This window comes from Astyanax mexicanus, chromosome 2 (genome assembly GCF_023375975.1).
Source record: "Astyanax mexicanus isolate ESR-SI-001 chromosome 2, AstMex3_surface, whole genome shotgun sequence".
In the NCBI taxonomy this organism is placed as follows: Eukaryota; Metazoa; Chordata; class Actinopteri; order Characiformes; family Acestrorhamphidae; genus Astyanax; species Astyanax mexicanus.
The window spans coordinates 55,470,445-55,494,109 of record NC_064409.1 but is presented as its reverse complement, the minus strand read 5'-3'; the positions used below and the strand labels follow the sequence as shown (position 1 = coordinate 55,494,109).

Here is a 23,665-nt window from a genome sequence, read left to right as displayed (position 1 = left end):
TGTTTTACATGGAAGTGCTTATTGTTGCTGTCACGCAAAAAAACTCATAATCTGATTTTGGCAGTTGTTCTTTACATTTTGTTATAATTTCAAAATTAATGGGCCAAAAGAGATGCACCAAAAATTATTTGTAATTCTTTTTACGTTGACTTATATAAAAAAATAAGGAGGTTGTTTCCATAAATTTGTCACTTTGGAAACAAGATTTTTGCCTGACAGCAATAATATACGCCATGAGGGTAGCCATTTAATTTTACCATAGAGTCCCTCTGGGCCAGTTTGTCCATTGCAGGGATTTGGTGCACTCCACATGAAATAGTTGCTGTCACTTTGCTTTGGTATGCCGTCATCAGAACCTGCCAAGAGCAGACCTCCTTGGAAACTCCTCAGTGCGTCACACCAAGAGCTGGACGAGCCGTAGATTGAGCTGCCATCTATCCAAGCTGTCACATGGTTGATCTGAAAAGATTTAGGTAAATGATTTTTAAATTGGTTCAGGGTATAATTTCTCATTTCCCTTCTAGGACCAGCAAAAGAGCAATGTCTAAAAAAATACTACTGCTAAAGATACATTATCTGTTGATGCTTGGTCATGAGTGCTCTAGGGATTTAAATTGTTTGAGGTTGAATAACTAGTTATTACAGTAATTTGCTGTGACCAATAATTCTAACTATATTTCTTGTCATTATAGCAAATTTGCTACATTAAATGTGCTGTGTCACCTGTGTTCTGGGATTGTTTGGACTCTTTCCAGTGTCGTGGTCCCACTGGGCACGCTGGAAAGGGAGCAGGACTTTTTCATTTGTGGAGTTTGACCCAAAGACAGGGTCATCTGCTGAGACTGGGATGTGCATGAACTCAGGAGGGCAGCCAGGTCTTCGGGATTCCGCAATCTCAAACAATACATGATAACCTGATAACAGAGAACACAATTATTATTAGCTCAGAGGCTAACTCTGAAAATACTTTTAAATTTTAATGACAGGGCTTTAACTTGCCCTGTTGCCTGATGATAATATTTCATAGTCAGTGTGTAGTGTAGTGAAGAGAATATTATCAAGTCTTCTCTCTAAGCCATACCATTTAAATGTGTAAATGTGGGAATGTGATGGTATTAATTCCAGTGTGTTAATTCCAACCAACAATATGTACACAGCAAGTTGCCTTAGATGTTAGCTAATGTTGCAATGCCTTGTCAGCACACATGTATATGTATAATATAAACTATATAAAATATAAATATAAATCATGCACATTACCTAACTTTATCCCAATTTGTTTTGTGATGAGTTTAGTATGACAGCACAGTACTGTTTAGTTACATAATAATTATAAAGTAAACTTTTTATACTGAGTTTTGTAAAAAAAACAGAACTCCATCCAATTAAACAGAACCAATTATGCCTTTTGTAAAGAAATGTGAAGTTAGTCAGTGTTCTTCAAGGAGTGATGATATCTATGATATAGTGTGAAAAAGTATAGTCATATGGCCTACCTTTACAGGATTCTACCAAACAGGAGTAAACCGTAATCTGAGTAACAGCAAATTACACCCATGATATTACACAATTTTACAGGGATATTGTATTTCATGGCGTAAGTTATGTGTTTACTCAGATCTAGTACAATGCCGTCAATTTATTCATAGCTAAAAAAGGCCTTAATTATTTTGCTTGAAATGTTGATTTGACAGGAATTACAGGGATTACAAAGTTATAATTGTCTGTAAAGTCTGCAAACTTAATATTGGTGGCGTGTGCTTTTTGCCATTTTGTTGTTGGTCTTAATTTTGCCACTAAGTTAAATTAAAAAGTTTTAAAAAGTCTTTAATTTACTTTCCCAATACTTGCAGATACTGTGTCACTCTCTGCTGAATGTATAAACAGTAGAGACTGGAACCAACCCGTCATGGAGTTTATTCCTTAATAAACTCACACATTCCCTACATTGTAAATGAATACTGAAGTCATCCAGACTATGAAGGAACGCATAAGGAATCATGTAGAACCTTAAAAGTGTAAAATAAAGATCTGTGGTACTCATTTAGGTGCTCTTATTTGGGGTGCTGTTAACCTGTAGTTTCTGAGGCTGGTAACTCTGATTAACTTATCCTGTGCAACAGACAGAACTCTCGGACTTTCTTTCCTGAGGTGAACCTTTATTTCTTAAAGTCATTTTTTTATTTACTTAGTTGAGTAGTTCCTGCCATAATATGGATTAGAACATTACTTAAATAGAGCTATTTACTGTATACCAACTCTACCTTTTCACAACTTTACAACTGATGCTCTTTAAGAGGCACATTAAGAGGACAAGAAATTCAAGTAATTACAAGTTCAAGAGTATCAAGTGAAAGTCAAGTGAGTTAACTGAAAAGACATTCCAGGTGACTCTACCTCATAAAGCTGACTGAGACATTGCAGCCAAAATGTGCAAAAAGCTGTCATCTGAGCAAGAGGTGCATATTTTGAAGAATCTAAAATATTAAACACTCTTTTTACACTTTTTATTTTTTTAAATAATCACATGTTTTCTTCGTAGTTTGGATGACTAGTTTTAATCTACAATGCAGAACATTAAAAGAAATGAAAAAACACTGAATTTAAAGTGTGTCCACTTTTCATTGGTACTGTATTTGCCTCATATATACAGTATATATACAAAATATACAGCTCTGGGAAAAAAAATAAGAGACCACTTCAGTTTCTGAATCAGTTTTTATGATTTTGAACATTGTTGTTTTATTCTATAAACTACGGACAACATTTCTCCCAAATTTTAAATAAAAATATTGTCATTTAGAGCATTTATTTTCAGAAAATAAATAATGGCTGAAATAAAAAAAAAGATGCAGAGCTTTCAGACCTCAAATAATGCAACGAATACAAGGTCATATTCATAAAGTTTTAAGAGTTCAGAAATCAATAGTGGTGGAATAACACTGGTTTTTAATCGCAGTTGTCATGCATCTTGGCATGTTCTCCTCCACCAGTCTTACGCACTGCTTTTGGATAACTTTATGCCACTCCTGGTGAAAAATTTAAGTATTTCAGCTTGGTTTGATGGCTTGTGGTTATCCATGTTCCTCTTATTATATTCCAGATGTTTTTATTAGGTAAAATCAAGGAAAAACATCATTCTTAAGTGTTTTTTTATTTATTTATTTTTTCAGAGCTGTACATAAATATGTGGTAAAGGCGGGACTCACCGAAGTAGACGGACAGCACGGTGAGGTTGCGCTGTGAGGGCAGTGCGGAGTCTCCCCGCGTGGCGGCGTTGCTGATCTTGCGGGCGTTGGGCAGCCCGCGCAGAGGCTGGTACGCGCCGTCCGAGTAGCGCGCGGGCAGGAATCGCATGAGCGGCGCACCTGCACGAGCACGCGCACAACACCTTCACCATGCTGCGTTCAGTAGCCTAACAGAGCGCTTCAACCTTAATATAACTCCAATCTTAATACAATACAGTACAGTACAGAGGACAAGCAGCAGCCTACCTGCGGTCCCGCGGCGGTGATAGGCCAGGTTATTGTACCAGCCGTCGTATCTCTGAACCTCCCACGTGATGCTGGTTTCTGCGAGAGAGAGAGAGAGAGAGAGAGAAAAGAAAGAAAAGCAGACAGAGAGTGAACTGTGTGATTCAGGCTACCTCAAAGTCGCGCCGCTTGTTGACTTCACCGGCCAGCTACTTACGCGCGGTGAGGAAGATGAGAGAGAGCGCGACCAGCGTCCAGCACGCGCTCCTGCGTAAATCCATCCTTAACAGAGACAGAGAGGAGCAGCCAAGCGCCAAGCTCTTCAGAAGGCAAGTCCTGTAAAGAGAGAGAGAGAGGGAACACTTGATGAGAAAAGACGTGAGATAAAACGTCTCCAGAGAGAGAGAGAGAAAAGCAGGAGCTGTAGCTAAAAACAACACAAACACAAAGTAGATGAAAAGCCTGAGGGTGCTGCATGTCGTTTAGAGAAATTACACTAGTTAGCCTCCTCAAAAAAGTTTAAACTGAGCTTAAACTATCAAAAAAGTTCGATTTCAGTGTCTTCTTTGATTACCGACAGATATGAGTGAAGGACACGCGTCTAAATGGATTATTTTATACATACTTTTGTTCTAGCCTATGAGCCCAGTTAGAGTGGATTTTTTTTCTGGAAAAAAGGCGCGTGAGCTGAGACGTTAATAGCTAGGATAGCTAGGTAAATAGCTACTGCTAGTATACGGTCAGGAGTAAAAAGGGGTAGTGAAGGCTACAGTTACATTTTTGTTCACCAAAGTGCAGAAGTACCCTCAAAGGTACAACACGATCCTTCAGTTCCAAATGTGGAGCTATTTAAAAGCAGAGAAAAACAGCTGCAAAGGAATATAGTACAACTATGTAGCCTAGCTGCAACTGCAACTTTGCTGTGTACCTTAACTAAAGGTAGGCTACTAAAGCAATATCATTGAGGGCACCACACTTTTGACAGTTTCTCATTGTAAGTATAGCCTATAGCCTATAGACTACTGCACAGGCAAGTCCACAAAAGAGCTTAAAACGCTAGTTAAATTGCAGTACTTACAGTCAGTCAGTCTGAGGAGAAACAGGTGAGGTATATAGGTTAGTAGATTCAGCTCACTCGGCTGTAATGGATCCTCTGTAACCGCCAAAGTAAAACTGAGGCAAGAAGTCAAACAAAGAAAGAAGTAGGAGTCAACCTCGAGCCTGCCCTCCTCAGCTCCACCGCAAACGTTATCTGAGGAGAGCTAGAGAAGGCATGGTCATCAGCGGGTTCACACCTCTGTTCCTGGAAATACTAATCAATGCAAATTAGGCAAGATATTAGGAGGTGTGAGGATATAAAAGATGCTCGTCGACGGACAAAGGACAATTCCCTCTGGACTCCGGTTTTCCTGGACATTTTCTTTCCACTTCTCACTTTTCCTCGCACTTACAGGTAAGCTCTACACCTCTCTTTTCATCATTTTGTTCTTCTGTGTTTCTAGTAAATCAGGACATGCAGGCTGAATCTCAACAGCATCAGCTGTTATAACAAAGGCTTTAAATCATTAGGCCTGTTATTATCATTATAATAAGCCAATGTATTATATTTATTTTACATGCAAGCATTCAAGAAAATAGCTCAGGCTGTATAGTGAATAAAGTAAGAACCCACATCTAGTCTTTAGCCTTGGCAGCAGAGTGAGTGGTTTAGTGGTAATCTCAGCCATCCTCAGTTATGCTCTGCAGCTGAAGCAGGACATAGGCTCTCTTATCTGCTGATCTGCAGGTAACTGAGCTGCTCGCCAACACTGTCCTCACTGTAGCGCCGTCTGCTTTCAGCTCTAGCTCTCGCATTTGGAGGGACGATGACTTTCTACGATGACATTTACCCATTCTACCCGCTACAAAGGACCTCGTTCATCTTCAGCACCAGTCTGCTGACTGTCATCTTGGTCTTCTTGGTGCTCGCTGTCAGCTTCCTCCTCATTGTGCCAGGAATACGTGGCAAATCGGTAAGAGTGCTCAAGAAACTCAGTCAGTCCTGTCCTCCTCACAGCCTGGCTGCTCTTCTACTACTGCTTACACTCAAACACTTCCCTAGATTTGGGTGGTTTGGTACTCTTTTTACAAATAAAGTTACTATTACTCCACTCTAGAAGCCTGTATTTGTGTGATTGGGTATATCTCAGTCTGATTTCTATTGTTCTATTATGTATTATATTGTATTTATCTAATATATTAAACATTTCACTGAAATGAAACATTTGGGCCGAAACTGAAAGCTAGTCAAATAATGATTCGATTTTTAATTTTTAAATGTGATTTGTCTTGCCTTTTAAAGAAAACAGTAATTACAAAACTACAATTTAAAAAGTTTTTAAATTGTGTTTCTAGTCACTTTCCTTGGCATTTCCTGCCACATAATTTCAGTTTCCAAATAATAATAGCTGAAGAATGTTTGTTGCACCCCTACTAATTTGAACTGAGTAGGCCCTTTGCAGATTTATTATGGATTTTTTTTGTCTAAAATTTCCTTTCTATACTTCTGCTCACATTGTTTTTTGCAGTCACCTTTTCTTCTCCTTAAGCTATTATTTCTTTGGTGTAATAGGTTGTTTGGGTTTGGTTTTGGTTTTAGCTTCTCAGCAAAGATCTATTTGTCTCAAATAAAGAATACCACAGCAGACAACACCTCACTTATATACTGCTGAGCTTTGCTTTGTGCTGTTGTTAATGTGATTTTCCACTGAAAATAAACAAAAACATCTGACAAAGTATGTAGTATGTTTCTATGTACCACATATATTTTTGATCACTAACAGTACATAAATGTGTTTTTCTACAGCGAATTCTCTGGACATTCAGGATACTCATTAGCTTATTTATTGGAGCAGTTATAGTTGGTAAGTATATCATTGTTATATATTTTAATAGCTTTAATATTCTTTAGCACAGAACTAATCACTACAATCTAATGCTGATATTCATATATACTGTTTATCTATTATGGTCGCACACTGTGAGTGAGTTAAAAATGCTATTTCTGCTTCCAATTTTAGCTCTGAACTTCACCAGCGACTGGGCTGAGGCAAGTTTGAGGGCCAACACCACATACAAATCCTTCAGTAATGTTGTGGTGAACGCTGAGGTGGGGCTCCATGTAGGCCTGTATGGGATTAACATCACACTTAGAGGTCAGTCACCATACAGTCATGATTTAATTAGAGCCTTTTTAAAATGCTTAAAATCAGATGAATAATAAAGAATAATAATGTAACTTCAGCAATGATAATAGGGCTGCACGATATTGAAAACAAATTACATTGCAATATATATATATATATTTTTTTTCTAAATATTTGAAAAAAAAAATGTCATGTCATGTTAATAGTAATGCAGTCAGTGTATCTAATATGAGTGAAATAAATAAATTAGGCAGATCTAATCTGTGTCCTGTAGATGTCCTTAAAATGAGAACATTGTGATCTTTCATTTGTATCAAGCAACAAACAAAAAAAAGCAATTACATTATTTGACGTTGACCAAAACATTGCACATCTGATGATTGTGCATGTGCACATTTCGATATATTGTGCAGCCCTAATCACAGGGATGATCAGACCGATACATTTTTTGAGATGGCGTCTGCACAAGTGTAATGAAACTCATTTTTCTGTACTTTTAGGAGACCCTGTGGTGCAGTTCAATGAGACCATAGACTACAATGAAATGTTTGCATGGACCAGCAGCATAGATGAGGACTACGCTGATGCCTTGGAAAAGGGTCTTCCCAACCCAATTTTGTACATTGCTGAGAAGTTCACACTCAACAGCCCCTGTGGCCTCATCTACCAGTACCGCTACTCAGGCAGATACGCTTCAGCCACCCTCTGGTAAGACACACCAATTACTGACAGTTAATGCCTTTAGAATAGAGAACCGCAGTCCCATTCAACAAATGCAAACAGAGTACAGTAAAGAATGGTGTCTCTCCAACTCTCTCCCACAGGACAGCTTTTTGCTGCTGGCTGCTGGCCAATATCCTCTTCTCAATGCCCGTCATCCTCTACGCTGGCTGCATGATGGCTACCACGGCAGCTTTTATCTTCTTCTCCTTGGCCTCCTTCTCCACGATATACAACCTTCCACAGTGCACCTTCACTATAGGGACAGAGTCCTTTGTGACAAATTTCAGCGCTTCCTTCTGGCTTGCCTTATTTACTGGTATGTATCCTGTGTGTTAAAACAGATTCAAACTTTTTTTAATGTCTCTCTTATCTATTTAAGTTTACATTCAGCATAAATGCAGCTGTTATAAGGACAGTTCCTAGACAAGGTTTAAACCTTGGACTTCACACCATTTAGAATGGAGATTTTCAATTGAAAGGAAAAAACAGTCTAGAGCCAGGTCTTAGTCCTCGCCCCCTAATGTTTACTTGATCTGTATTTGCATTTTTTTTAAGTTGTTGGTGTTGATGGTAGTCACAACTAACCTCAGACTGTGTTGGTTGCAGGTTTTTTGTGTGCAGTGATTGGTGTATTAGTGATAATACTGGACTGGCTGATCCCGGAGAGGATGAGAGAAGCATTTAGTGTTGGTGTGGATGGTGATGAAGACGTTTACTCTGAAGAGGGCTACCTTAACACAGGCTTCCTCGAAGGAGCAGGTTTGGATGCTGTGATTGTGAAAGGAACAGGGAAAGAAACACAAATCGCCACCTTAACTGTAAGCATTCAGTCTAACCAATAATCATTACTAAATTTATAATTTCTGACATTAATAACGCAGAATGACTGAGTAATGCTGAATGTAATGACTGCTTTTTTAATTTGTTTACAGACGTTTTGAGAATCCAACTGTTTCACACAAGGCCATCATTCCAAGTACTTGAAAAACACACATCCTGCAGACTGGATTTTTCTTTTTTTGCTGGGGTAGCTGTAAATACAACTGTAAAATTTTTTTATGTTTTATCTGTGAATTCATAACTGTGTAAATATGTAAATAAACACGTTTGAGTTGAGAATAATAACTGAATATGTATGAAATATGTTGTTTACAGAGACTAAACTAATAAAACCTAAAAAATCTATTCCGGTGTTGTGTTTAATGTTAGTAGTACAGACCCAAAGAGCTTCTCTTAATTTCTTGTAAAATACTGTCAGCTGTCAGAGTATTATAACTAATGAATGTGTTTAGTGGTCCCCAGTGTAAAACCTCTTTAAAATATGATGATAAAAATAATTACAAAATGGTTCATCTGCATTTGAGGGGCAAGTTAGTTTAGTCAATAAAATCGATACAGTCCCCTCGTGGTTACCTGTTGATGTTACACCATAATCATGTGTTTTGTAATTGGAATACATCATTATCTTTGGAATTCAGCATATCCCACCCTAATGACTACAGCAATATGAAATGAGCTAATAGTTAATGAACCCACATCTGATGAACCTGCATAGATATCTAGCCCCTATCATTACAAACCAGCTGATAAACAGGAAATATACAGTCCAACCAGGAATACTATGTACATTGTTAAAAAATAAATGCCACTATCTGCGTTGTTCTGATAAAAAAATAATCATGTGCAGAGCAAGTGGCAGATGGATGGAGCAACACGTTTACTAGGACTGACAAGCTAGACGATCTAGTCGTATACTGTTAGCTCCAGCCCACCTGCATGGAACACAGATGAGGGTCATGCACTGGTCATGCACTCACTGCCTCTTAGACTAAGAAAGAGAACTGCTGAAACCAGCCTAAAGAGAGAAATCTACAGCAACAAAAAGAGTGGAAGGACTGGTATTGCTCATTTTCTTAGTTATTATTCACCTCCCCTAGTTTAAGACAATACAAGGCATCTTATTGTTTTATATTGTGTCCATCTTCTCTGAATAAACCTGGCCAAACTATGGTTATGTTCACACAGAGGGTAAAAGTGGCCCAAATCCGATGTTATCACCAAATGATGAGCTTGTGCAAATGAGCAATGCTTCACATGACCCATTTTTACTGTGACCCATTTTTTGCATTTCTTCAGTTCACATTTATGACAAATGTTGAATGAGATTAGTGTAAAAGTTGCACAAGTTCTAATCCAGCTGCTCAGATTGAGTCGAAATGCCACATATCAGATATGTATAAAAAATCCACTTACACACTGCCACACAGAAAACACAACAGTAACACATATGGCGAAAAAGATTGAATTTGGGCTACTTTTACCTGCTGTGTGAACTTGGCCTCAGTGAATGAATAATCATATTTTCTTTAGTGTTTTCTTGTCGTTCTATGATAGACGCATACGCCCTGCACATGCAATGAATATCTGCCTAATGAGATATGGGTCTGAAGTTCGTTTCCTCATTTTGTTGGGTGAGGTTAAACTGTTAAGCTACTTGATTTAAGAGGTGTAGAACAAGATTGCTCTGTTTGTAAGCCTGGGTGGACACAAACACAACCAGCACAAACAGAACATTAAGACTTGGGGGGAAAACGTGAAGCACTGTTTGAGGTCGCAGAACCAGAACAGAGCACCACAAAGTGTCCAGAGCACCAGAACTGCCGTCAGATGTACACTGGCGTCTCCTGTCCCGTCAGCAGTCTGAACATCACGGCTGGCATTGTTTTCATATGAATCTGTAACAACAACAGAGTTATAAGTCACAAGTCAATATACAGTGTACAAAAGCTTAAATCATGACCATCACCAAAGCACAGTAAACCATTTACCTCCCCAACAGACACCGACAAGGCATGGACAATTTTCTCGTGTGCCATGGCGACCACACTCTGTCCATTAATCTCAATTATTCTGTGGCCCACACGGACTCCTCCCCTTTCTGCGATTCCGCCTCGCATCAGACTACATATCTGGAAAAACAGTAATCAATTTACACAACTGAAAACTGTAAAATGAGATACAATATATATGATAAATATATAGACTCTACATAGACAAAAATAATTTGAGATTATCAAATACGTTTATTTCTACTTTCATAATCAAAACTATAAAAACGTGTACACCACTTTGGTAGAATAACTCTACTACAGACTCCATTTCTATTACATTTTGCAACATTGCAATGAGGATTTCATTGCATTCAGCAAAAAGAACTTCTGTGAGTTTCGGATGCTGGATGATTCCCATCACACTTCATATCCTCCTCAACACATCCCAGAAGTATTTGGAGCACACAATTCCAGAGAACATAGTTCCACTGCTCCACAGCTCAGTGCTTTATGCAGTAGGCATCGTACCAGTAGGCTCATTTTTTCACCTGCTCCAGATAGCTTTATTCTATTGGCAATGCTATGAGGATTTGCACAAATGTGATAGCACTGGGTGCAACTTAAAATAGTAATTTATTAGATTTTTTTCAAAAATTAAGCAATACATAAAATGTACACAATTGTTATCCCAAACATGGGACTGTGTTGGCAGTCCAAATATTGGACACAAGTTTTGATTGGAGTAATTAAGTATTAACAATTGCTTATAGTGCTGTAAAAAGTATTGTTACATGGCCATATAAAGTTTTAGATTACTAATATTAGATATGGGGTCAGTTTCCCAGAAAGGAATTAAGCTTAGTCCTGAAATAAATTTGTGTTTCAATAGAAAATCTCCATTCAAAATGGTCTGAAGTCTAAGACTATGCCTAATCCCTGTCTAAGAAACTGCCCCATGGGGTTTACTTCATTTATTTTTTAAAACCTAAGAATGTCTCAGTGTCCGAAATCATGAAACAAATTCTAAACAGCCATTTGAGTCCCATACAATGATTCAGGCACACTGTTTGCACAATGCTAATTAGAGGGTATGAGTAGTCTGCTGTTAAGTACCTTAGTCACATAGATACATTTAAGGAAAACAGCTAAATTGAAGATTACTTACTATGCCATTCTGTACACTGAAGCCCAGCTGATACTGAAGATCTGGTCTCTTTATCAGCACAGTGGTAACAGGTGGGCAGCTTACTACACTCAGCTTTACCTGCACCTGACTCTTCAGACCCTAAAATAAAGAACACAGAGAGACAAACATTACCAGTCATACGCAGGAGGCTGTGCTCATCTTTTTGTGTATATAAAAGTCATTTACAGTTGAATGGTAACGTGTGGGCACCCTGCACAATCCACCAAATTTCAGAACAATTTTAGTACAGTACAGCAGTCCCATTTAGTACTTTGTTGCATTCATCTTGCACGCAATGACTGCTTGATGTTTGCAATGAATAAACATCATCACCTGTTGAGAATGTGCTCTTGTGATACTTTGCCAATTTTCAGCTCTTGGTTATAGTCTTTGAAAATACACATCTCTACTCTACTTCTCTACTTTTTATCTATCAGACATTACAATGAAGTTGAAAATATTTGAGAAATCTGCTTTAGTGAAAAATCTTTCTTCACTCTGCAGTGAAGGACTTACTTGGCCTACCAGTTGCTTTGTGATTCATAAATTCACCAGTGTGTTCTTTCTTCTTAAAGAGGTCCCAAGGTTTGACTGATGTCTCTAATGATTTTAGTCTTAGTTCTTAGCCTCATAACAGACTTTCATTGGGACAGCCCTTGTCTTCATGTTATGCAATGGCAACTACAGGCTTTAAAGGTTTTAAGGCTTAGAAGCAAGCCTAGGTATCTTATACCTGCACTAATGAAGCAATCATAAACCCTGTGAACCCAAATGTCTGAAACATTATGATGCCCTGAAATGAGGGTAGACGTGTACATTTCAACATGGTGAAACTTAAACGTATGCAAATATACTTATATTAAAGTCTGCAATGCGTACTTAACCAGTTCTTTCTGACTGATTTGATTATAACTGTTACACTGGAGCAAAGGGGCATGTCAAGGAAAATTGTATCTTTGTCGTAAACATTATGGACGGCACTGTAGTGACACTCTCCCTGGCAGAACCCATAGCATGCGAATACTTTTTTTTAGCCAGGTAAATACATTTAATCAATAAATAATAATGTATAATTAATTTCTTTCTTGTAGAAGATGTCTTTGAGTCATCTTGTTGCACATAAAGTCAATCCTCAAACGATCTATGGTATTTAGGTCAGTGGATTTTTTTAGGGATTTGGTTCTGATACACTGTACATATACATAGGTCAATTATTTTGTTTAATATTTATTAAAGTGTTCTTTATATGATGATATGTGTTTTTTTTTTTTCGTTCCAAAGACTGCTTTGCTAATTGTGGTCTTTTATTTTGATATCATCAGTCCATAGTTCTTTGACTCATCTGGTGTGATAGCACAGTGCAGCACCATCCTTGACTAAGCTAAACTGTCATATGGAGGTTTGGAATTGCCTTTCTTACCGCCGTATGAGGAGTTCTATGTTAGAAATGACTTGGGTTTCCAAGAAATCTCATGTTGGACTCCACAGTTCCATAGAACTGTCTTTTCTTGGGAAAAACAGTGCGCACTGCAGAAACGCAAGCTAGAAACACTTGGCTAACTTCTTATAGTCTGCACGCGCCTTTCAGGCATCGATTTGTTTTCAGATCATTAGACAGTTGCCCAAAAGAGCCTATTGTTGCAGAGAGAAAGAACAACGGATGAGAAGTCTGAGAATTTACAAAGCTTGGAAATGTAGCTAATTCAGCTAATTACAATTCAAGATTGATTTGCGACACCAAAAAGTGATATTTAGACAAGGATTTTGCATAAATAAATCCATCAAAGTTAAATGCTCTGTGTGAATGTGTGTAATGAATACAAACGATTCAAAACCTTGATGATGCCTTGGCAGGTGGCCAGCGGCAAGCCCACCAAGCTTGTGTCATTGACAGCCATGATCTGATCCCCGACATTAAGTTTCCCAGAGCGGGCAGCTGGCCCACTGTTCAGCATGCAAGCCAGGATGACTGTGGGCAGGATAGAGCCCCAGCCAGACTCGACTATCACTACACCCAGGATCTCCCCTTTCTGCTTCTCCAGGTTCACCTACAGGGGGAAGACAGAGCAGGTTCAGGGAGTTTAGTTAAAACAAGAAGTGGTGTAGATGAATGGTGATGAATACACAGTGTTTGACTAATGGTAATATTCAGAGACTCCACACACCTCTTTGCAGTTTTCCGAGTTGGAGAAGTGGATGAGATCATCATTGTACATTTCTTGTGTATTAAGAATATCACTGTAATCCTTCTGGCTGAGGTCTTTAGGGTTGATTCCATTCGCTCGCAGGAATTCTTGGTAGGCCATGCTAAATGCCTGACCAATGGACTGTGCAATGAGCTGGGCCTGAGGTGGGGGAAGGGGAGGGGGCAAGAGAGCGAGAGAGAGGGTGAGTGCTCAGCAGAGAGGAGAAGAGGCTACTTAAATGTGACACACACACACACAGAGTGAAAGGGAGTGTTCAGTGCTTAAGACAAAACAGTGGAAGAAAGATAAGTCATAAGCAATTACAGTATAAGTATATACTTTTCAGGTCCCTGTCCCTGTAGAACTGAGCAAGTCTGAGGTCAGACAAAGTGGATAATGATTATATGGATTAGTTATAATTACATAATGTGTGAAAAAAGGCCTTTTTGAGAGCTTTTTGGTCAGATTTACCCTTTTGACCTACAATAACTCTTCTGGACTTAAGACCTGGTCTTAGATGAGCATACCATACCATAAGCTGGGCTTTTTACAATGAGTATGTTACAACCAAAAATCACTGTATGATTCACTTTTATATCAAATACATCGTATAATAATCAACATGCAGCCATGCAACAGTTGTGACTTACATCCTCAGACTCAAAGACGTAGCAGATCATTCGGTACTGTTTTCTGCCCTCTGCAGTGTTGAGCCCAGTGTCAGTGCAGTCCAATGAAGCAGAGTGAGACATGCGTCTGCGGGCCATCAGCACCACTACACTCCCAATGTCTGCAATGTAGGAGATGGTGCGGAGGGCATTGTCCATCATCGTCTCCTGCATCCGAAAAAGAATAGAATTAGCAAGCAGTTCATTTCCCGCCAAAAACAAATCTTTAAAAAAAAAAAAAAAAAACAGCTTTAGTCTGAGTTGTGATATAATGAGGCTAAATATTAGAAAGAAAATAATTGGTTGTAATACATGGACTAATACATGGACTAATTAATTTCCTGTTTACTAATAGACAAATCCAATCAAGGTCAGATACACTAATACAGCTCTGGAAAAAAAAATAAGAGACCACTTCAGTTTCTAAAACAGTTTCTCGGATTTAGCTATTCATAGGTATATGTTTGAGTAAAATGGACAGCATTTCTCCCACATTCTTAATAAAATATGTGGCTAAAATAACAAAAAAGATGCAGAGCTTTCAAACCTCAAATAATGCAAAGAAAGCAATCACAGTTTTCATGCATCCTGGCATGATCCCCTCCACTAGTCTTACACACTGCTTTTGAATAACTTTATGCCACTCCTGGTGCAAACATTCAAGCAGTTCAGCTTGGTTTGATGGCTTGTGATCATCCATCTTCCTCTTGATTATATTCCAGAGGTTTTCAATTTGGTAAAATCAAAGAAACTCATCATTTTTAAGTGCTCTCTTATTTTTTTTCAGAGCTTTGTTTGTAATTCACATCCGCTCTTAAACACCTTATTTATTGTACACATTATTATTTTGTGGCTGCTTGATAACTGTTGTTATCTGTACTGTGACTTAAACCAAAAGGCAATATTTAGTATCATTGTCTTTATTCATTTTTAATGCATTCTAACAATGAATATTGTGCACCTGTGTGTCAGCATTGAGCACTTTGATGGCTTTTGTTGAAATGAAGAGGTCAACCTCAGTCAGGCTCTGGCTCTCGCCATCCAGACACTACAACACACAACAGAAGAGTTACAGCTACATCTAGTGGAATGAACAGACATTTCTGACAAGCTATCCATCACTTTTGACACTCTACTGAGAAAAAAGCACATGAGTAACAATATCAACAAGGTGTGTAATATTTAGCTAATGTTTAGTGAGTAATTAAAACAGATACTCATTTATCTAAGACCATGAAATTCGATTTAAATTCCATAAATATTTCTTGACCTAAATTCAATCGCCTTGTATACCTTAACTCTGTCCACAGCCTCCTGGGCCTGCATCATGCGCACACTCTTAGATGGGTTTCTGTCTGACAGAAGCTGAGTGGAGCCAAGGTAGTTTGCTGCAAAAATGATTCCATCTATGAGGTCCTCTGGTTCACATGGACCTGGAACTGAGTGAGAGACACAAATGCCAGAATAAAGGTAGCTGCTAAAATAATATATGGATGTATGACAATGCAGAATATATAAAAACATGAAAAAGGGTCTTATTGTTTATTTGTACACTCAAATACATATTCATATGTCTTTATTACAGAGGTATTATTCATATATTACATTACAAGCACATCATTAGAGATAATGACTAATATACTGACCATCCACAAAGCTTGGAAAAGAGGGATTTCTCTTTCCTTGCTGAAATACAAAACACATGCATTTTATTTCAGCAGTATGGCATTGTAAAAATTGCGTACCACAGTGGAATTTTAACAAATAAAAAAAAAATACAGTATATTATAGATAAAATAATGATAATAAGCTTTCTTTTCTTTCAAATGCAGCTCAAAACACTTTACAATATAAATAATAATTATAAAATAATAATAACATAACAAACAACAAAAAAATAAAAGACAAAAAAAGGCTGGAAAAGGCATTATCAAAAAGTTAAAAGATAAAACTATAGAGAATACAACAAAAAAATGCATTAGGATCAGCAGAGCTAGTTTCCTACCTGAGGGAGGTTGTGGTTGCTCATTTCTGTGTTAGGGTTCACTGTGCCGTGCTGTGGGCTGCTCTGAACAATCTGAAAGCAAACACAATATATCAGAATATATATAGAAATGCATTTATTTGTTTTGGCAACCTTGTTTAAAATGTCTGAACTGTGAATAGTTCTATAGTAGTTACAAATAGAATAAACACTGACTTGGAAAAGACATTACATTAAAGTCATACATTTCTTTTGCACTGTCTGTATAGCCGACATCGGTTTTCCTCTCAATATGCACAGCATCTAGTGTTCATTGTTGTTTTACAGTGTTAACTGCACTGCCTCCATTACACACACACTAAAAAAGACTCTACTTTTATATTTTATATTTGATTGTATTTTTATATTTTTAATTTGTATTATTATATCTTTTCCTTCTTTTGTAACTTCTGTGTACCATGTATATCTGCTACTGGATGTCCAGAATTTCCCGCTAGGACCAATAAAGTGTCTGTCTGTCTGTCTATTTATCTATGTATCTATCCATCCACCTTCTTTTTCAATCTTCTTCAATCATTTACTGTTTCAAAATAATAAGGAAAGGGGTCAAATTGTTGAAAAGCAATCATGAATCAGCAGCCATAATGAACAGAAATAATTGATTGCCACACACATGCCTGTTACAATAACTATCTTTTTTGGAGGATGATTGCTTAGTAAAATGCTATTGTTATTTTAAGACCATTTAACCCCACTGATACAAAGTTAACATAATCACATAATAATCAGTTTCCCAGACAAGGATTAAGCCTAGTCTTAGACTACACAGCATTGAATGGAGATTTTCCATCGAAAGTAAAATATAGTATATGCCGGTAGTCAATGACTAGGCTCAATCACTGTCCAGGAAACCAACTCTTAATTATTAATAGGAGATGTGTACTTTTTTTTCACCTGTTACAGTCCACCTTGTGTGCACTGCGGCACCAATATTAATACAAAAGTCAATCTATTCAAAAAAACATGCAAGGAAACAATATCAAGATCAACAAAAAATGACTGCGATTATGTCCCTTTATTTTATGATTAGGCGATATTGTAATAATTGTGACAGGCTTACCAACAAAGCAAGAGAATACTGTAAGATGATAGTAAAGTATTTTCAGGTAGCTGTTTTCTTTGTATGTAATGTCATCACAAGTAATGGTAGTTAAAGTGAACAGTGGAGGTTAAAATTAAGTCTAAGAGAAGAAAGAAAACTTTTCTGACTGTGTATCTGAAGTAGTGTTGCACTGTTCTACTGTTCAGTGAGAACTGCACCAGTATAAGCTCCACGGAAGAGTCAGTCTATATAAAAAATATATATAATTTACAAAAAAAATTAAAATAGATAATAGATGGTTATTTGTAGGAAAGGCATGGTTGTTTATAAAAAAACACTGTCTGAACAAGCTATGCATTAATGCAAACTGAGCTTTTACCTGGCCTTGACTGGACCTCCATTCCTCTTCTACAGGTGCTTTGGCCTGGTCCTTTTGCAGTTGTGGGTCTGGAGGCTTTACAGCTGTGTTAGGTGCTCTGGGTCGACTTTCTCCCTTCTGTGATGAAAGCGACGATGTTTTAGAACTGTCTGGAATGCCTCTTTTGTCAGGCGACTGTCCAGTTACACCCCTGTCGGCTTTAGTGTTCTGAGGTGCTAATTTCAATTTCGCTCGTACTCCATTAACAATCTGGTCCACATCCCCTTCAGCGTCCACTGCGGGTGGCTTATCCCTCCTGGCCTTTGCTCTATAATTACTGTGAGCGAGTCCCTTTCCCTTGCCTATACACTTCTCAGGACTGTCATTGTCCATATGTAAATGCCTGCTTTCTCTTTCCTCCTCGCCGTGTCGTCTGCACATATGTCTCTTTTTACAGTCGGCTCTGTTCACAGGATCTTCGTGTTTTGTCGCTCCATTATCTCCGCTACCTCCTGGGCAATCTCTGTTGCCGCTGTCTTCCTTCCAAGTCTGCTGCCCTTTGAGTCTAGACCCTTGTCTTAAATTTCTATCTGCCTTGCCCACTTCACAGTCCCTTGGATAGTTGACTCTTTCTTCCGCATTTGCCTTTTTAATGCCTTCCCTATGGCAACTAGATGAACCCTGGTTGTCACCTCTACAGTTCTCTGGCCGCCTTTTGTCTCCCCTGTAATCACCGGGTAAATCTTCTTCTTCTCTGATCTTTTCTTGAGTGTAACTTGAACGCTGATGAAGGTTTCTGTTGTCCTCTGGAAGATCACAAGACTCTTTGGAGGGAAACTCATCCTGATCTTCCTCTGCCTTCTCTCCTTCATAAACAAAATACTTATCATCTTCTTCTTCCTCATCCTCCTCTTCCTCATCGTCCTCCTCATCTTCATCCTCTTCTACCTCCTCTGCCTCTTCTTCATCTTCTTCATCCTCAGCCATGGGGGCTTGGATGAAAGCAGTCTCGGAGATGGGCTCAGGACATTTGTACATCATCTGTTCTTTGCCCTGCTGCAGGACTTCATAAAAGCCTTCAGAGTTTGCCCAAGCTTCTGCTGGCATTCGTCCACCATCTGGATCCCTGGAAGTGCTGGGTCTGTCGCCACTATCAGCACCTTCATGACAGTCCATTCCCTCCATGTAGCTCTCATCCTCAGGGCAACAGTGAACATAGTATGTCATCCCATCTGCATCGGTACGCAGCTCCTCGTCTTCCTCATAGTCCTGCTCCTCCTCCTCCTCTACCACCTCCTCTTCCTCCTCCTCAGATCCTACATTATCGTATTCAGACAGTGAGTCTTCCATGCTGTCAGGCTGAATAGGGCTTTCGCCACGGAGGGAGTCCTCCCTGGAGACAGAACCATCACTGGGACAGAGGCTGTCTGGGACAGGAGTGCTTGACTGGCTCTCCACTGTGCTGCTGTGAGGTTCCTCAGAGTCTTCTCTGTCTTTGGAAGGTCTCCCACTCTGCTCTGGTGCAGGTGATTGGTCAGGCTCAGGCACATTGGCCCTGATACCCTGGCCTCGCCTGAGAGCCATGACTGGCTTTCAAAGACCCACGTGAAATAAGATCTCTTCAGTGCTGAAAAACAAGACATGCGACAGTGACTAACAGAACATCAGAGTGCGTCAGAGATATATCAAAGATATAGCAAACTAAAATCAACAAGTAAAACATCGGCTTAAAACATTTGAGAATATTTCAAATCAATGACTGTAAAAAACAGGGATGCCACAATTCCATGCTCTGCCTGTTCCAGTGTCCTGTTGTTGTGGTTCGGCAAAATAAAATAAAAGGCTGACATACAAAAAGCTGACATACTTGATATTGACGTTTATAAAAAAAGACAGTCAACTCCAGATTTCAATGTCAACTAATAATTTGTACACAAAGTTCTGGGTACAGAGATGCAGTGGGAAAGGGGTTTGGGCTGCTTACTCACTCAGTTCACACAAATACATTTGATTAAGCTAATAACCCTAAGCTTTATTGTCATTTTTTTTTTTTTGCTATGGGAACTTATGGTATGTTACATGACATTCACAGACTTGAACAGGTGAGGTTAAACATCCACTGTAACAGAAGCCATGCTAACAGAGGGCAGATATTGAGTATATGTCAAAAATAGTCATTGAATCAACGAAATAAATCAAAGAAATAATTGTCAAATTAGTCGACTACCAAATTATCATAAGTTTCAGCCCTAATAAAGAGGGTGCCAAGTTTAGATCTGGTGTGGTTTCGCTGCTTTTACACTTCATTGGCAAAGAAGGCACCTGAATCATCTCTACAATCACCCTTAACTATAGCTACCTTTACCCAAGAGATACAGCTGAAGCATGAGCTCCTTGGTTTTCCTTGTCTGAAATATACATTCTCTAAGCCAGCCGTGTTGGAAAAGAGAAAACATGCTCTGCTTCTGCACTCTCTTGGATTGGATGTGCAGCATGTGTTTGGCACTATGTACACATTTGCAGCCACCGCTAAAACGCTTAATGGCCATTTTTTTGCTAAAACTGCTGTCCATTGTCATATTTCATGTAGCAATTAACAGCAAGACTACAACTTTTTTATTAGAACAACGTTTTCACATGTGCTCAAGTTCTAAAGATATGTTGCCAAAATTGTTGGCCATATTGTCAAATTTACTATCTGAGTCTGCGCAGTAGAGACCAGACATAAAGCCAGACCCTCTCATTAGGTAAAACTATCAGTGGACATTTCCAGTCCTGCACAGTTTTGTGCTTTCCTGCTCAACACACCTGTTAATTGTCAGATTTGGTAAAGGTGTTATGGAAAGGAAATCAGCAAACTGTGCTGGATTCCAGTCCCTGTTACCCAGCCCTGCCCCAAACCAGTGTCTCAAACTACTTTCATTAAGTATACAGAAATTAGATGCTGGAGATGAAACGAGAGTTTAGTGGTGAAAATGAGATGGAAATAGAGACACATGTATTGTATCATTTGAGGAAATATACATAAGTCCGTAACTGCACTGTCCATGTTTTGTCATTTCACAAATATTCATAATTTTACTATATTTGTCTATAGAAATAACAGATACACAGCACTTATACAGTAACAGCAATTACAACATTATATATATCAATTTTCTCAATATCAGTGATGAGGCATTATTGATAAAATGACTACACTGTTCTGTTTCTCAGCCCAGTATAAGCAGCGAAGACTGAAACATTGAAATCATAATTAAAATAGCATTAATAATGCAGCTCTACCAGACAGGATGGGAAATAAGTCTAACCATACTTTCACAACAGCACCAGGCCAGAGTCACAATTAGAAGATTTAGCTAACAAACATTTTTATTGCTGCTATTATGAAGAAAGCATTGGAATTGGTATTGATGTTTTATTTCTGATCTTACAACAAGTAATTACAATTTTGGTTTGCTATCTACAGTATTATGGTTAAAATTTCTATTCAGACTTAAAACTGAAGATTAAGAAATGCATTTCATGATTGTGGATATCAATATTGAATTATATGTCACTCACAACTGGTTCCTGAAAGTGATGAATATCCCTAGAGAGATGAATCTTATCCAAACTAAACACGGAACCACAGAGAGTCAGGAGGAGAGGTCAGCACGAATCAGCACCCTGTCTCAGCAGGAACGGGTCTACATGCTGATATTTCTGTAGACTACAGTGATTTCTCTCTTGTGGTGAGAGGCATTGTATTCCCAGCGAGGTCAATAAGGATTCACTGCAGAGAGACTTCTTGTTTACTTTGTAGCGAATTCCTTGTAGAGTAAAGAGGTTCCTCTTTCTTCTATGTTGTCTGGCATGATTTGTTATTAACTGGAGACAATTTTCTAACTATTCGTAGACAGAAATATTCTTCTACTACAAGTTCTATTTTTTCAAGTTTCTATTTTTTATAAAACATGTACAATGGTATTTTCCACACGCTATTATTTGCTTTACTCTGTCTAGTCTATCCTGTGATTAATGGTTGTTTAGTCTATTGTAAACTGTTAACTATAGCTAGCATTATACCTATCATGTGTATTTATTGTAGTTAATGTCTAATTGCAATTAGGAAACATAGAGCCCTGATAAAAACGCTACAACCATTCCTGTTTACGTTTAATAGGATTTGGTGTTTGAACTTTCTCTACACTTACAAGCATTTTTATTTATAGGACGTACTCCAGGAAGTGACAGCGATAACAACTGCCTCACACAAATCCCTAAAATGAAGACTGTGTGAATGTACCATGTATCATGGATTTCCTACCTCTCAGAAGTAAAGTGCAGGGCTGCTGCTCAGCAGGGAGCTGCTGTCTCATCTAAATGTAAATGCTGGGCTTTTTTTGCAGGACGCTTAGCCTATATAGTTGATGAGTGGGCTGCTTGAAGTAATGCAAGGCTAAGTGCAATTAACACCATCAAAAAGTTTCACAATGATCTGAAATAGATTTACTTTATCCAGAACAACAGGGAGAGCACATGTATCCACATATTTAAAAACACATGGAATTATGCACAAATAGAAAAGTTTAATTACTTGCTTATTTCATGCAATCTAAAACAAATAGTGGCTTATTTAAGCAGTGATTTTTTTGCAGCATTAGAGTCACAGACTTAAAGAAAAAAACTTCCCCCATTGACACAAAAAATCAGACACATGCAGTAAATTCTAATTTAGAATTAAACTAATAAGAATTACAAACTGTTGAGATTACTCATAAATTGTGAATTTCACGAAACATCTTATATCTCCAAAATGGCAACGTTACAGACCCTAATGCAGTTTTTACTAGCAGAAACTAGTACAATTTATCAAATATGAAACGTTTGGTAATAATGATACATTTATACATTTATTCTGACTAATCATATCACCAGAAAACATATCCTTAATGTAATTTTGTCCATAGTCGTATGTTACTATTAATTCACAAGGAATTTTACACTCTCTCTCTCTCTTACATATAATTTTACTAGTAGAAATCCCAGATAATTCCAGATATCTCCAGGTCTGTAAGCTCTGCATCTTTTTTTGTTATTTCAGTTATTTCTTATTTTCTGCAAATAAATGCTCTAAATGACCATTTTTATTTGGAATTTGGGAGAAATGTTGTCGGTAGTTTATAGAATAAAACAACAATGTTCATTTTACTATGAATAGCAAAATCAGAGGAACTTAAGTGTTCTCTTGTGTATTTCCATTGTTGCCTCTACACTGTACCCACAGCACAGAGCATTTATTGATAGACTGAGACAGTGGGATACACGCCCCATCCGAGGGAGAGGTGCTGGATCTCCATCAGTCTGCTGACATCAGATCAGTCCTACTCATCCGTTATTAAACATCCTACACATAAACCATCCCATCCGCCGCAAACATCCCCAGTTATCTTGTGCTGAATAGAAATTAACTATCTATCTATCTGTCTGTGAACAGGAGCAGAGCACCAGAGCCCTGACTGCGCTCAGTGGGAATTACAGCCTGCGCCTCTTTTTCACACAGTTACAGTAAACCAGCTTACCGGGGACGGGGCAGCTTTCTGACTGTCTATGGGAATCTGCGAGCATGGCGGGGATGTGAGAAATAAGCGTAGGAACCTGGACACACACACACACACACACATACAGATATCTATACACACACACACCCTCCTCCCACACCCTCAGCATCCCGGGACAGAGATAGCAGCGCGAGTGTCTTAAAGAAGCAGCCGCTACCTGATCCTATTATAAACCCCCTGTAAATAACATACACTGATCCCCCTGTCTCTCCTCATCACACAGCTGAGCTCATATCTGCTAGGAATCAAGTTAGGCCACTTCTTACTTCAGTCTGCATCCCACAGGCAGCAGGAGGATGTTGATGTCTGTCTCCGTAACCGCACGCCTCTCAGCAATCACTGCAGAGAGCAGCAGTGAAGCCAGCG

At 38.5% G+C, this 23,665-nt stretch overlaps 3 protein-coding genes across 4 annotated transcripts in view; 1 reads left to right on the top strand and 2 right to left on the bottom strand.

Annotated features, from left to right (window-relative positions):
• Window positions 1-4,638, bottom strand: part of duox (dual oxidase) — a 20,759-nt gene extending 16,121 nt beyond the window's left edge. The window contains exons 1-6 of the mRNA XM_015605114.3: window positions 4,552-4,638; window positions 3,691-3,809; window positions 3,495-3,572; window positions 3,210-3,368; window positions 724-914; window positions 258-459 (exon numbers count right to left, since the gene is read on the bottom strand). Of these exons, the coding sequence (XP_015460600.3) occupies window positions 258-459; window positions 724-914; window positions 3,210-3,368; window positions 3,495-3,572; window positions 3,691-3,754 (694 nt within the window). The 5' untranslated portion in view covers window positions 3,755-3,809; window positions 4,552-4,638. The remainder of the gene's footprint in view (window positions 1-257; window positions 460-723; window positions 915-3,209; window positions 3,369-3,494; window positions 3,573-3,690; window positions 3,810-4,551) is intronic.
• On the top strand, window positions 3,614-8,403 carry duox2 (dual oxidase 2). The gene is made up of 8 exons (XM_007246532.4): window positions 3,614-4,926; window positions 5,313-5,485; window positions 6,319-6,376; window positions 6,533-6,667; window positions 7,159-7,366; window positions 7,483-7,697; window positions 7,988-8,199; window positions 8,314-8,403. The coding sequence occupies exons 1-8, from the start codon at window positions 4,836-4,838 to the stop codon at window positions 8,320-8,322; spliced, it is 1,101 nt and encodes a 366-aa protein (XP_007246594.1). The 5' UTR covers window positions 3,614-4,835; the 3' UTR covers window positions 8,323-8,403.
• Window positions 8,276-23,665, bottom strand: apba2a (amyloid beta (A4) precursor protein-binding, family A, member 2a). Of its 2 annotated transcripts, none has more exons than XM_007246533.4 (12): window positions 23,566-23,665; window positions 17,718-19,323; window positions 16,258-16,329; window positions 15,899-15,938; window positions 15,546-15,691; window positions 15,214-15,300; window positions 14,235-14,420; window positions 13,564-13,743; window positions 13,234-13,446; window positions 11,378-11,497; window positions 10,210-10,350; window positions 8,276-10,116 (listed from the first exon to the last, which is right to left on the bottom strand). In XM_007246533.4, exons 2-12 carry the CDS (start codon window positions 19,278-19,280, stop codon window positions 10,045-10,047), a joined length of 2,820 nt encoding a protein of 939 aa, XP_007246595.3. In that variant the 5' UTR covers window positions 19,281-19,323; window positions 23,566-23,665; the 3' UTR covers window positions 8,276-10,044. The 2 variants fall into 2 exon arrangements, with proteins under 2 accessions (XP_007246595.3, XP_022527956.2); XM_022672235.2 differs by lacking the exon at window positions 23,566-23,665 and adding an exon at window positions 23,261-23,336.